The sequence below is a fragment of the Hyla sarda genome, chromosome 3, assembly GCF_029499605.1.
Source record: "Hyla sarda isolate aHylSar1 chromosome 3, aHylSar1.hap1, whole genome shotgun sequence".
In the NCBI taxonomy this organism is placed as follows: Eukaryota; Metazoa; Chordata; class Amphibia; order Anura; family Hylidae; genus Hyla; species Hyla sarda.
The window spans coordinates 55,231,615-55,246,642 of record NC_079191.1 but is presented as its reverse complement, the minus strand read 5'-3'; the positions used below and the strand labels follow the sequence as shown (position 1 = coordinate 55,246,642).

Sequence of the window (15,028 nt, the reverse complement as noted above, 5' to 3'; positions counted from 1 at the left end):
CTTTTAGCCTCAGATGAAGCAGCCAGCATTCCGATCGTTTTTCCTTTTAGAGATAAACATTTCTGTAGAAAGAGGACTACTTTGTAAATGTTGGACTCAACAAAAACAAAGATTTTTATATATTTTTTCATTTAAGGATTTTTGTGGTTTTTATTAGAATAATCAGTGGTCTATTACCGCGATCGGTGATGTCCTGTATTAGCCGCGGGTCCCGGCCGTTGATGGCCGCAGGGACCGCCGCAATAGGGGTGTATTCGCCGTATAAGACGCACCAACTTTTTCCCCCAGTTTTGGGGAAGAAAAAGTGCGTCTTATACGGCGAAAAATACGGTATATGTGTGTTCCAATTGAAATCAGTGGTCTGTTAAATTTTCCTTGTAGATGACATGCACTTTTCCCACAGATTTACCGTAATGTTATTCGCTGCAGGTTTTGTGGGTAAAGCTGCTTTTTACCTGTGACACTGTCCCTAAAGTCACTACAAAAAAAATATTCTAAAATTGTGAAAATCACTGTAAAAATGACTAGTTCTGCTGCTTTTGGAAAATCGCCGCAGAAAAAGCCAAAATGGGTGAAAAATGCTGTAAAAAATTTGACATGCTAACACAGCCTAAAGAAGTACAATCTGCATAAAGCAACTTAATTGTGATCATAGGTCACTTTTTGCCTTGTGACAATGGGGGAGATTTATCAAAACCTGTCCAGAGGAAAAGTTGCTGAGTTTCCCATAGCAACCAATCAGATTGCTTCTTTCATTTTTCAGAGGCCTTTTCAAAAATGAAAGTAGTGATTTGATTGGTTGCTATGGGCAACTCAGCAACTTTACCTCTGGACAGGTTTTGATAAATCTCCTCCAATATTTCTAAAAAAAAACAAACCCAAAACAACACGCACTTTTATATTAGAAAACACATAAAAACTGCACCGTGTAAACTGACATCAACCCACTTATGAGTATAATGAGTTCAGCTGGGTAACCTCCAGCACTAGCAGCCTGATTAACTGAACAGGTGCAGTGATCAAACGCCACACATAAAGCCAGATGATTTTTGAGAATGGTAGACTGCATTACAGAATCGTTTTAGTGATGAATTTACATCAAACCTTAGCCTAACCCATGCCTGCCACATTCATGCCCTCTCCTATTGAGCCTGAGGCTAAGTTTCCACTTGATTTTTTTTCTGGCAGTTTTTGAGCCAAAGCCAGAAGTGGATCCATAAGGGAGGAGAAGTGTAAGTCCTTTCTTTTATATGTCCTATTCCTTTGGAATACACTTCTGGTTTTGGCTCAAAAACTGCCGTGGTGGTTTTCCAAAAACTGCCAGAAAAAAAAAACCAAGTGGAAACACACTTTAACAGAGAGAGTAGTGTGCAATGCAAACACACTAAATACCGGATATACTCGAGTATAAGCAGAGTTTATCGTGCTGAAAACGCCCCCCTCGGCTTATACTCGAGTGAACTCTCCGCCTGTCAATCCCTTCATCAGTGGTCTTCAACCTGCGGACCTCCAGATGTTGCAAAACTTCAACTCCCAGCATGCTGGGTGTTGTAGTTTTGAAACCTGTGGAGGTCCGCAGGTTGAAGACCACTGCGGCCTTCGTCATCATCATCATCATCCAGCCCCCCCCCCCCCTTTTTGTTTTTTACTCACCTCCCCTCTGCGGGAAGTTAGGGTGAGCTGGTCCGGGCCATCTATGCTGCAGGGACCGTCCGGTGGGGAGGGTTAGTTGTTGCAGGCTGTCCATTTTCACCGGGGAGGGGGGGGGGGGGACTCTTCTCCGCGCGCAGAAGAGGCCCCCCCCCCCCAGTGAAAATGGACAGCCCGCAACTGCTAACAATCCCCACCGGACGGTCCCTGCAGCATAGATGGCCCGGACCAGCACACCCTAACTTCCCGCTGGGGGGAGGTGAGTACAAAACAAAAGGGGTGGGGGGGGCTAGATGATGACGAAGGCCGCAGTGGTCTTCAACCTGCGGACCTCCAGAGGTTTCAAAACTACAACACCCAGCATGCCCGGACAGCCGATGGCTGTCCGGGCATGCTGGGTGTTGTAGTTTTGAAACCTCTGGAGGTCCGCAGGTTGAAGACCACTGATGAAGGGATTGACAGGCAGTGATGATGAAGGGGGGGATGATGACAGGGGTCTGGATGATTACATGGGGGGATTGATGTATTTCCCACCCTAGGCTTATAGTCGAGTCAATAACTTTTCCTGGGTTTTGGGGGTAAAATTAGGGGCCTCGGCTTATGTTCGGGTCGGCTTATACTCGAGGATATACGGTAGTTGCAAAGTTTTGACGCAGGGCATAAATTTTGGCATTCTGGCATACGGAGTGTGAGAAAAGCCCCTGATTTGAGTCTTTGTATTTATTTAATTTAATTAATTTTTAAGCCAAAATTGGCCCGAAAAGAAAGGCTTTCCTTTTATCTTTTCTTCCATTCTTGGTTCTGGTTGGAAAAAAATCTCAAATGCTTTGGTGTACAAAACTAGTCACTGTAGTTTTCTTATATATTTTCAAAACTTTTGTAATATATTTCCTTTTTTCCCCACTCACAGCCCAGCTAAATTCTGTCTTCAACCCGGCCTCGTCCGCCTTGTCAACAAGCAAATCAACTGGCAACTGGTGCGGACCAGGTAAGGACTGACCCGGGCTCTTTACTGACAGGCCAGACAAGGTCACTAAGGGTGCACTCGTATTATGGTGACTGCCCCGGCCTTACACAGGTTAATGACTCCCAATTACAATGTCTTTTTCGGAATCCGGTGACACAAAACTGTAAAAATAGTTCTGGTCTGAAGTAGGACTTGTAGGGGTTAAATGTCAAGTGGATTAAGTAGCGTACTGTGTTCTGAAACATTTCTCTTTTGGGGGGGAAATTCTGACGCTGCTGTCATCCAGATCATTGCGAATCAGGAAAACAATTCACAGCCAGAGCCATTTTAAGGGACCCTGCTGATAATGTGTACAGTGGTAACAAGAGAGATGAAGTACCAGTAGACAGAATGTATTTCCATTTCATTATTCTTAATGGCTTAATAATGATTTCTGTGTTTTTCTTCTTTTTCTCCCCCCCAGTAACGGAAAGCTTTTGGCAGCGATTCAGGACCAATGCATCGAAATTAGGTGGGTTTTTAATTGTGCTTAAAAACATGAGATGTGTGGACAGGACCTGAATAGTGGTTAGGCTCTTTACGTGTGACATGCAGTACAAAGGGTTTAGGCTTGGAAAAAACTTTAAAAAATACGGAAATTTTTTCTTTTTTTTTTTTTCTTTTTAACTGGATTTGAGCAGACAGCTTTAAAGGGGGTCATCCTACAGTGTAAGAAATTCAGAGTGATCCCGTCGCCTTTGATTTATTTTTAATTTTTTAATTTTTATTTTTTGCACCAGTAAAATCCTCTCCCTTAATCAAAGACCATATCACTCCAGTGCACCCCCCCCCAGAACAAACTAAATAGTTTGCATTAGAACTGCACATAGGATAGGTCATATAATGCACATTATAAATAAGAATTTTACCATTTTCTTCACAAACCTACATAAAAGATTTTGTTCCCCTAATAATTTTGACAAGACTCTGAAGTTGTATTAGTTCCTTTGCTCCTAATTCTGATGGTTACATGTCTTAGGTGTATGTTTTTGCAAAAATCCATCACCCTCTTGTAGTGATTAAGATATTTCATTTTTGTATTCTTTTTCTTGTGAAATCCAGGTCTGCGAAAGATGACTTTGGCTCAGTTATAGGAAAATGTCAAGGTGAGTGATAATACAGAATGTACCTGCTCTGCTCAATCTGTTCTGCTCTTTAATTTTTAATAATGCAGCCAAAAAAAAAAAAGTCTACCTATTTAAAAGGGGCTCTCCAGGTAAAAGCAATACAGGGCTATGCTCTTTGTGGTGCATAATATGGTTTCTGTACTAGGTGGAACACAATATTTTGTAGAACCACATTTCGTTGCAAATACAGCTGGGTAGGTCTCTACCAGCTTTGCACATCTACAGATAGTAATGTTTTTCCATTCTTGGCAAAAAAGGAATTTTCAAGTCTGGCCACAGATTCTTAGTTGCATTCAGGTCTGGACTTTGATCGGGCTATTTTCAGACATAAACGCGCTTTGATTTAAACCATTCTATTGTAGCTGTATGTGGGTCATTGTCCGGTTGAACGGTGAACCTCTGAGGTGAGGGAGAATTTCCTGTCTCCCCTTCCGCTCGTAGCGTTGAGCATAACATAGGGAACCCATATAACCAGCCCCGGGTCCTTTCCAAGGCTCTTCTCCATCCTCTTCGGTGGCATAGCCACCTGCAGATGAATCCCGCTGCATAGTTTCTCTGCCACCTCCCGCATCACCATTCCAGCCAATACCCAGCCACAAAAAATGTCCCACCGAGGGTCACTCTGGGGGAAACAGGTAACAATAAGGCTAGGTTCAGACTACGGAATTTCTGCCTGCAATTCCACTTTGAAATTGCAGGCGGAAATTCCGCTTGCTAAAATGTATAGTGTAGTGAATGGGTTTCCGTTCACAAATTCACACTTCGGAATTTGTGAAGCGGAATTTGTGAACTGAAAATCTGCTTGGAAATTTCAGCCTGAGGAATGGCAGTGCTCTTTCTTCAGGCGGAAATTATCGCGGAACACATTGCAGTCTATTGTAGACTGCAGTGTCCGCGCGGTCCTAGCGCCGACTGATTCAGTCGGCACTGACCACACTCTTAATCTCCGGTCGGAAATTTTCTGCATGGAGATTCCGTAGTCTGAACCTAGCCTAACTCCAGCTGTTGACCACCTGTTGACAGGATACAGATGGATGGGGGAGTGGGGATTTGAGAAGCACCTAGGATTGCAGCCCTATGTCATTCTGCACACCACACCTCTGCCCTCTTCATTTTCTGATGATAGATTTTATAGTGCTCCTAGAGATCTTCACAGCTTGGGAAATTCTTTTATAACCTAACCCTGCTTTGTTCTTCTCCACAACTTTGTTCCTGACCTGTTCGGTGAGCTCCTTGCTCTTCATGCTGCTGTTTGTTCAGTAAGGCTCTTTAACAAACTCTGATGCTTTCACAGAAAAGGTGTATTTGTACTGAGATAGAATTTCAGATAGGTGACTTGCAAATGTGACTTGTGAAGGCAATTGGTCGCACCAGATCTTTTTTTTTTTTTTGCAGTTAAGAGGGTGAATACTTATGCACTCAGATATTTATATGTAAATACTTTTGTATTCCATGTAATATTTCCCCGCACTTTGAAATGGACTATTTTGTGTTAGTCCAGTGATTTCCAACCAGAGTGCCTACAGCTGTTGCAAAACTACAGCTCCCAGCATGCCTGGACAGCCAATGGCTGTCCGGGCATGCTAGGAGTTGTAGTTTTGCAACAGCTGGAGTCACCCTGGCTGTGAAACGCTGCTTTAGTCAATTACGTTATCGTAATTAAAAAAATGTTATTCTGTTTTTATACCATGACAAAATGTAGAAAAGTTTAAGGGGGATTACTTATGCAAGGCAGTGTAGCTAAATGTCATTTGTGGGCTCCAGCAGTTGGACTACTACCAGTCTGTATAGTTGATAAGTAATACATGTTTCCAATTCCCTTTTATCGAAAATGCTTTTTTTCCTTCATGCAGTTCCTAAAGACCCCAATCCTCAGTGGAGACGCGTGGCGTGGAGTCATGACTGCACCTTGGTGGCTTATGCCGAGAGCACTGGGACCGTTCGGCTCTTTGATCTTATTGGCAGTGAACTCTTCGTCATCCCTCCGGTATATGAATTATTGATTTTTAATACAAAACTTATTGGCATTGGTTAGAGGTCCAAACAAAGAATTCATGATCAAGGGATCATAACAGCGGATCCACAGTGTCTGATCCTTGTCTCTCTATCATATGGGGCAATGAGGGAGAAAGAAAACAAAAGATGAAAGCGGGGCTTCTTTCTTTCAAGGCTCAGAACAGCTAAATGCAAGAACTTCATCTTTTTATGTGGATTTTTTGTTCTTTTTGTTTGAAGTTGGTCTGAAACAGTATGAAAAAGGTCCCTTCTTGTTGTTTTTTGCATTGGGTTATATAGTATATCCTCATTGACCTCATCTCTATTAGGGCTGCACGATATATCGCAAAAGCAATCGAATCGCGATTTTTGCTTTTTGCGATATGGTGATACGGCCCCCCAGGAAAACATGCGATTATCTGCTTGGGCTGGCTCCAGTGGCGGGGGCTGGCCAGAGCCGGTAAAAACTAATTTAAATACAAAAAGTCAGTGTTTCCCAGCCAGGGTGCCCCCAGTTGTTGCATGCTGGGAGTAGTAGTTTCACAACAGCTGGAGGCACCCTGCTAGAAAAACAATGAGCTAAGGGCGCAGGGAGAGAATAAAAAAAAAAACCTTTTGCTCACATGACCCGGTCCCTGCAGATTAGTCTCCGTGCTCTCCGGAGTTTGATCTCTTCTTAGTACAGGGTGTAGGGCCTTTCCCTTTTCAGCCAATCACTGGCCGCAGTGGTGTCACGCGTCAAGCCAGTGATTGGCTGGTGGGGAAAGGTCTTGTACTGCAGTAATACACTAGGTTTCCCGTCCCGCGGAACAGGGCAGCAATCGGAACCCCTGTGATCTGGCAACTATCCCCTATCCTTTGTATAGTGGAAATTTTTTTTTCTACTGAGGATAAATCCTTTAATACAACAGAAAACTTTTTTTTCTTTTTTTTTCATGACTATGCTACAGGGGCTGTAAAGTTAGTGTAGTTCATAATTTAGTGCTTATACCTGTGTTTGATGGTGATCTCGCAATTCTTCTGTGAGTTTAGACCCAATGTTTATTTTTAACAGCATACAAAATGACTGTTGTCTCAGGTTTTTCCAGGTTGCAGTGCAACCCGAGACATTACATCACTAGTCAGGTGTTCAGAGGGAGCCTGTCTTTGCTTTCATGGGTAGAGTGACTGCTGGGTGGGAGGGAGATCATTTTGAAAGAATTGTAGTTTAGCAACAGCTGGAGGCTCCCTGGTCAGAAAACACTGGTCTTTTACATGGAAAGGATCACAGATGAGTTTCAATTGGTGGGGTGGCTGGTGTGTGTGTGTGTGTGTGTGTGGGGGGGGGGGGGGGGGAGAATAGTGACCTCACTCTTACAAACAAGGGATCCTGGGAATTGTAGTTTGAGAAAACTCCAACAGGATATATAGCCAGTTCACTAAAATATAGCCACAGTGTTATGGTAATCTCACAATATTTAGCCCCAAGACAAGTGCGAATCCTTCCTAAGCATGCCCATTACTGTCTCACAGTTAAGTATTAATATCTCCTTATGGTGGATAACCCCTTTAATGTATTCTATAGGATTTAGGTCTAAGGCTATGGTCACAAAGAGGAATTTCTATGCAGAATTCCGTGGAAGAATTGCACTGGAAATTCTGCAGAAATTTAAAGCACATTATGTTCAATAGGATTTCTCTGTCCTGTTCACACAGCGGCAATTCTGCATTATGCTAAATTTAAAGATCTCTCTTTAAATTTTGCGGAATTGCAGGTGAAATCACATTGAATTCTGTGTTCTGAGCACATAAATTCTGCTGCCATGTGAACATAGCCTAATAATGTCACTTATAATAAAAATATATTAACAAATTGACCATTTCTACAGAATGAGGACAAGGTTTAAAGAGGTTGTTCAGGCTTGGATATAAAAGGGCGCCCTTTATAAAAAAAAAATTCTTCTTGAAGGAAAGGCATAACATATATGTTTGGGGTCAATAGGGCCAAGCAGCAATGCAAGACATAGTCAATGGCCATTTTTTTTTTTTCTTTTTTTTTTTCCTGGTAATTAGGGATCGAGCGATATCTATTTAATTTTTTTGAATTTTTTTTTTTTTTAAGGGCCGGTACCGATAATCTGTGACCTTTCAGGCAGATAGCTGATAACTCATACCGATATTTCAGTATAAGTTATCGGCTATTTCCCACCTCCTGGCCATGCAGAAGCTGCTGCAGATCAGTGATTTAAAGCGGGCGCTTTAAATCACTGAACTGCAGCGTCTTTTGCGGGGCCAGAGACCGCCGCCGCCATCCATTTCTCTCCCCCTGCCTGTCCTGGGGTCCTCCCTAGTCCAATCACCACCGCTGCTGCCCCATTGCCTCCCCCATCCCCGTTTTATAATTACCTGTTCCTGGGGCCCGGAGTCCGTGCTACTTCGGGCTTCGGCGGCGTCCTGAGCTGTCACTGTGCGGTGACGTCACGTTGAGGACATCACTCGTCATTGCACTGCGCAGCGCACAGGACGTCGCAGGAGCCAGAAGTAGCGCGGGCCCCAGGAACAGGTAATTATAAAACCGGGGATGGGGGAGGGAATGGGGCGGTGGTGGTCACTGGCCGGGAAGGCAGGTGGGTGGCGGGCGGGGCATTATCAGCATATCGGCAATATAATTGCCGATACCGATAATGTCCAAAATCGTTAATATCAGCCAAACCGATAATCGGTCGATCCCTACTAGTAATAGCATTTATCACCTACCTCGGTGGTCAGTCAGCAATTCGAAAAAGAAAAAACTAAATATTTCTCCATGGCATCCAGCTGTGGTGATATAATTTGTAGAGCAGTGTTTCTCAACCAGTGTGCCTCCAGCTGTTGAAAAACTACAACTCCCAGCATGCCTGCACACCCTTTGTCATTTCCGGGTATGTTGGGAGTTCTAATTTTGCAACAGCCGGAGGCACCCTGGTTGGGAAACACAGCCTTATAATCACAAGCATTCATGACACTATTTTAAAAATATCACCTAAAAATCTGATATTTTGCCAGGGCCCTTTCATGTTCTAGTTCAGCAACTTTTGTCGGTTTTGCAAAGTGGAAAATAGATTTTGTTTTGTCTTGCTTTAAATACATACGGCTAATGAGAATTGATCTGGAAATAAATCGGCCTGACTCAGGTTCTTTCTTCTTACATCTACAGCAAGCCAGCTTCCCCGGGGACATGAGTTATGCTGTTGCTGGTCTGATCTTCCTGGAGTATAAAGCGAGCACGCAATGGTCAGCCGAACTTCTAGTCATCAATTACCGGGGGCAGCTGAAAAGTTATCTAGTGAGGTAGGTTTGTTACAGCGTATTTCATTGGAGTTAAACACTTGTGTTTCCTTATAACAGTGTTTCCCAACCAGGGTGCCTCCAGCTGTTGCAAAACTACAACTCCCAGCATACCCGGACAGCCGAAGGCTGTCCGGGAATGCTGCGAGTTGTAGTTTTGCAACAGCTGGAGGCACTCTGGTTGGCAATCAGTGCCTTATAAGGTTTACTTTTAGTATAATTTTTTTTTTTTTTTTTTTTTCATATATATGATACCTGAGATCCCACTGATCAGATAACAGAACCTATAGGCCAGATGTTTTGTGGTTTGATATCAGCTTATTTTAAAGGGGTTTTCTGATTATTAATACAGTGGTCCCTCAAGATACGATGGTAATCCGTTCCAAATGAACGATCGTTAGTTGAAACCATCGTATGTTGAGGGATCCGTGCAATGAAAAGTATAGGACAGTGGTCTACAACCTGCGGACCTCCAGATGTTGCAAAACTACAACTCCCAGCATACCCGGACAACAAACGGCTGTCCGGGCATGCTGGGAGTTGTAGTTTTGTAACATTTGGAATGGAGCAGAGGTTACACTTGTGCGCCTCTCCTTTCAGTATCCATAGAAGCTGACAAATATCCTATTCTTAAAGGGGTACTCCGGTGGAAAACATTTTTCTTTTAAATCAACTGGAGCCGGAAAGTTACAGTTTTGTAAATTACTTCTATTAGACAATCTCTTTACCCTTCCAGTACTTTTAAGCAGCTGTATGCTACAAAGGAAATTATTTTCTTTTTCAATTTATTTTTTTTGTCTTGTCCACAGTGCTCTCTGCTTAAACCTGATGCCCGTATCAGGAACTGTCCAGAGCAGGAGAGAAGCCCCATTGCAAACCTATCCTGCTCTGAACAGTTCCTGATATGGGTATCAGGTCAGCAGAGAGCACTGTGGACAAGACAAATAAGAAATTCAAAAAGAAAAGAATTTCCTCTGTAGCATACAGCTGCTTAAAAGTACTGGAAGGGTAAAGATTTTTTTTAATAGAAGTAATTTACCAATCTGTTTACTTTCTGGCACCAGTTGATTTTAAATAAAATGTTTTCCACCGGAGTACCCCTTTAAGATCATGGAGGTCTTGGCATTCGGACCTCCTGCGATCTTATACTTATCCCCTAACCTATGTTTAGCTACTTGCGACAAGATGTAACATGTGTATCCTCTCTGGAGGCTCCCATCATACCCAACACCAATGACATCACATTCCCACACCCCCCCCCACCCCCATGGTATAGCATGTAACCTCTGACCTCCTGCCTAGTTAATGTTTAATATGGAGCCTCCATATAAAGGAGTGGTGCTAAATCTGAACGGTAGAAAAACAATTCAGATGTAACAGTGTTCCTTTAAGTCACAGCCATGAGATCTTGCCGGATTTAGCCTAAACGGTGGTGGTTTGTGATGTTGGTTGTGCTGGGTAATGGGTATGATAGGAGTATCCATAGAAGGACACACATGCCAACTCCATGATGTTTTCTTTCTTTCTTCTTTTTACTCTACATCATGAGGTGTCTTCAGGAGGTATGCATCAAGGTTTATGGAACAGTCTACCTCAGGAACTGGTCACAGCAGGAACAATTAATAGCTTTAAAACAGGGTCAGATACATTCCTGGAACAAAATAACATTAACGCTTATGCAGAATTATAAAACTACATCCCTTCCCCTTATCCCCTTACACCCTTCACTTCAATTCCCTGGTTGAACTTGATGGACTTATGTCTTTTTTCAACCATACTAACTATGTAACTATGTAAGGTTATTCCCACAATGTGTAGCTATGACAGATACCACTTAGTGCTATTTGAATAGGTTTAAATGTAAAAAATGTATTTGTAAATTCTTCACTAAATGCGGCTCTATGGAATATTACTTATTACAGAATATTACTGTAAAGCTCCATGAGAACCCTCTGAAAGGATGCCAAGATTACACTCTGGGCCCCACCAGGTAGTGGGGTCTATGGATACATGTACACGACAGGAATTTTCCTGAAGCATATGACAAATGTGCAGCAGGGTACGAAACCTGGACACGAGGCTTAACGCACAAGGCCGATTTACACACATTAATGAGAAAGGCGGCAGGAGCTGTGAGGTGTGCCAGGCCGCAGCTTTGAATCTTCATAGGTTATATGAAGTGGCATTTTGTCTTTTTTGACAACACGGATAGCTACCACAAACTTGTTGTTGATCATGTCCGAGTGCCGTTAGATTCTTTAAGGCTGGGTTCACATCACGTTTTTGCCATACCGTTTTTAATCAGTTTTTCTAAAGAAAACCGTATGGGAAAAAGTAAACCTTATGCTTTTTTTTTTTTTTTTAAGCCATATACTGTTTTAAAAAGTGCATACGGTTCCATCCGTTTAAAAAAAATAAAAAAAATAAAAAAATAAATAAAAAATAAAAGCGAGAAATACATTTTTTTTAAATTTTAACTTTAGAATGCAAATGCGCATGTGTAAAGTAAAAACCGTGTACGATTTCCCATATGGAACCGTATACATGTGCGTTTCCCATTGACGTCCATGTTAAAAAAAAAAAAAAACATATGCGGTTGCAATACGGTTTTATAACCTGGAGACAAAACCGTGGTTAACCACAGTTTTGAGTACGGGGAAAAAACGTATTGCAAGTGAACCGTACGCAACTGGATGCATCTGGGTACATACGGTTGTCAATTGTTTGTCTATGTATATGGTTTTCAATACGGTTCCATACGTTTTCTATAATGAAAACTTATATGGGAAACGTACTGGAAAAACGTGGTGTGAACCCATCCTAACAATGTATTTTAAAGAGTATTGTAGCAGGGGGGTTTTGAGTGCCTGTGTATGTTATAATGGACCTGTTTCTAAACTTTGGCTTCATTATGGTATTTCTTGTGCACAGGTAATTGATCTTAGGTTAGGGTCACATTACATTTGGCGGAACTATTTCATAAGGTCCGCTGGATGTATGACTCAAACATTTGCTTTTGGTACACGTATGGTTTATGGTTATTCATGGATATGCAAGAAATAATTTGTCAATAGAATGTTTCCGAATGTATTACCCAGATGCAGAGTGAACTTATTCTTATACAATCCATGTGTAGTTCAGGCTAGTAAGTGTATTCTAATGTATGTACATTCTTTGTATTTCTTTTGTTCAGCGTTGGAGCCAACCACAGCTATCAAGAGAGCCACAGCTTCAACTTTGGATCCTATTATTCTCATGGGGTTTCCTCAGTCATGTATCTCCCTAAACACAGGTAGGGTTATATGGATGTTTGTTTCCATTAAGCTAGTCTTGGTTTTAGTGGACTCACTGGTGGATGTGTATAATTCTAGTAATGAATTATAATTGTATTAATGATTCTCAATAACCTGTCTGCTAAACCTTTAGTGAATAGATTACTTTAAAGTTTCAGCTCTTCACATGTTTCCAGAACCTGTCACAAAAATCTTGCTTCTGTAACATAAAGCACCATGACCCATGATGATGACTCTGCAGTCCATGTACTAGTTGAGTAGATGGTCTCTGAACTCTCTCCAATGTATTGATATCCTTCTGGAGATACTGCCTTCAATACTACTCACAATACTCAAAAGTGAGGTCTGACCAGGTCTGTACAGCGACATAACTTCCCTCTCTACTGCTAATACCTCTCCCTATACACACATGAGCACATCCCTCTCTACTACTGATACCTCTCCCTATACACACATGAGCACATCCCTCTCTACTGCTAATACCTCTCCTATACACCCATGAGCACATCCCTCTCTACTGCTAATACCTCTCCCTATACACCCATGAGCACATCCCTCTCTGCTGCTAATACCTCTCCCTATACACACATGAGCACATCCCTCTCTGCTGCTAATACCTCTCCCTATACACTCATGAGCACATCCCTCTCTACTGCTAATACCTCTCCCTATACACACATGAGCACATCCCTCTCTGCTGCTAATACCTCTCCCTATACACACATGAGCACATCCCTCTCTGCTGCTAATACCTCTCCCTATACACCCATGAGCACATCCCTCTCTGCTGCTAATACCTCTCCCTATACACACATGAGCACATCCCTCTCTACTGCTAATACCTCTCCTTACACACCCAAGCATTCTGATTTCCTGCTGCTCTATTACATATTCTGTCTGCTTTATTACATTCCCTAATGCTGAATATACTGAATAAAATGTCCTAATCAAGTCTACTTATTTGCTGCAAGTGCCCTTCTCCTGGACTATATAGAGTTAACATCAAGGAGTCAGCAAAGCATAGTAGCAAAACTCAATGTAAACTTTAGTCAGGACAGTCTTGCTGGTCACTCAGGACTTGAAAAAACACCCATTATCCCTGCTGATAAAGAACTAATCCTACTCAGAGAAATCTCAGGTACAACTATACGAGTGTTTATAGACCAACATTTATGGTTTAAAGCTATTACACATGTAGAAAATACATTTAAAATCCCATAAAAATGCAATAAGACAGCACATATAAATGCATAAAGAAAACCCTGACACTGCAGAATGTACATATATATGTGTGTATAATATATAGCAACAGGAGAATACAGCAGCACACTGCTAGCACAAAGATATAGATAAAACATGAGTATATAGATACAACATGAAAAGCTATTCAGCTATGGTGCAGTAAATAAATAGTGAGATACTTAGTAGAGATGAGCGAACTTACAGTAAATTCGATTCGTCACGAACTTCTCGGCTCGGCAGTTGATGACTTATCCTGCATAAATTAGTTCAGCTTTCAGGTGCTCCGGTGGGCTGGAAAAGGTGGATACAGTCCTAGGAAAGACTCTCCTAGGACTGTATCCACCTTTTCCAGCCAACGGGAGCACCTGAAAGCTGAACTAATTTATGCAGGAAAAGTCATCAACTGCCGAGCCGAGAAGTTCGTGACGAATCGAGTTTACTGAAAGTTCGCTCATCTCTAATACTTAGCTTGCAATTTGGTGGCCAGATAGCGTGGACCGTCCCACGGTAAGGTGATCTCATTGGGACGGACCCTACACTGTGAATATGCCTCTGTGTGAACAGATCAGCAGGCATTGCAAGATCTGGAACATCCAAATCACCTTATGTACACCTGATAGAAGTGGGTGGGGTGCAAGAGCCAACATGGAGGTAGCCACTCCCCCCGTATGTGTAATACAACCAAAGAATAAGTTGGCCAGCACTATTGATCCAAACTATTATACGGACCTGGCTTACAGGTTCAGGCTGCTGGGCTAAATATACAGCAACAGGAGAATACAGCAGCACACTGCTAGCACAAATTTGGCCGCCAAATTGCAAGCTAAGTATCTCACTATTTCATTACTGCACCATAGCTGAATAGCTTTTCATGTTGTATCTATATACTCATGTTTTATCTATATCTTTGTGCTAGCAGTGTGCTGCTGTATTCTCCTGTTGCTGTATATTTAGCCCAGCAGCCTTCACCTGTAAGCCAGGTCCGTATAATAGTTTGGAATCAATAGTGCTGGCCAACTTATTCTTTGTTTTTATATATATATATATATATATATATATATATATATATATATACACAGTATTTTTCGCCGTATAAGATGCACTTTTTCTTCCCCAAAACTTGGGGGGGGGGGGGGGGGGGAGTTGGTGCGTCTTATACGGCAAATACACATTAAAACCGGTGGTCCCTGCAGCCATCAACGGCCGGCTAATACAGGACATCACCGTTCGCGGTGATGCCCTGTATTATCCCTTCAGACGCGGCGATCAAAGCTGACCGCTGCGTCTGAAGCGAAAGTGACACTAACCCGGCTGCTCAGTCGGGCTGTTCGGGACCGCCACGGTGAAATCGCGGCGTCCTGAACAGCTTACAGGACACCGGGAGGGACCTTACCTGCCTCCTAGGTGTC

The 15,028-nt window shown here is 42.5% G+C and overlaps 1 protein-coding gene across 2 annotated transcripts in view; it reads left to right on the top strand.

Annotated features, from left to right (window-relative positions):
- NBAS (NBAS subunit of NRZ tethering complex) overlaps positions 1-15,028 on the top strand; it is a 701,350-nt gene that overhangs the window by 18,001 nt on the left and 668,321 nt on the right. For both annotated transcript variants that reach the window (XM_056564221.1, XM_056564220.1), the window contains exons 4-9: positions 2,561-2,638; positions 3,081-3,128; positions 3,719-3,762; positions 5,637-5,770; positions 8,954-9,087; positions 12,278-12,376. In XM_056564221.1, coding sequence (XP_056420196.1) covers positions 2,561-2,638; positions 3,081-3,128; positions 3,719-3,762; positions 5,637-5,770; positions 8,954-9,087; positions 12,278-12,376 — 537 coding nt within the window. The remainder of the gene's footprint in view (positions 1-2,560; positions 2,639-3,080; positions 3,129-3,718; positions 3,763-5,636; positions 5,771-8,953; positions 9,088-12,277; positions 12,377-15,028) is intronic.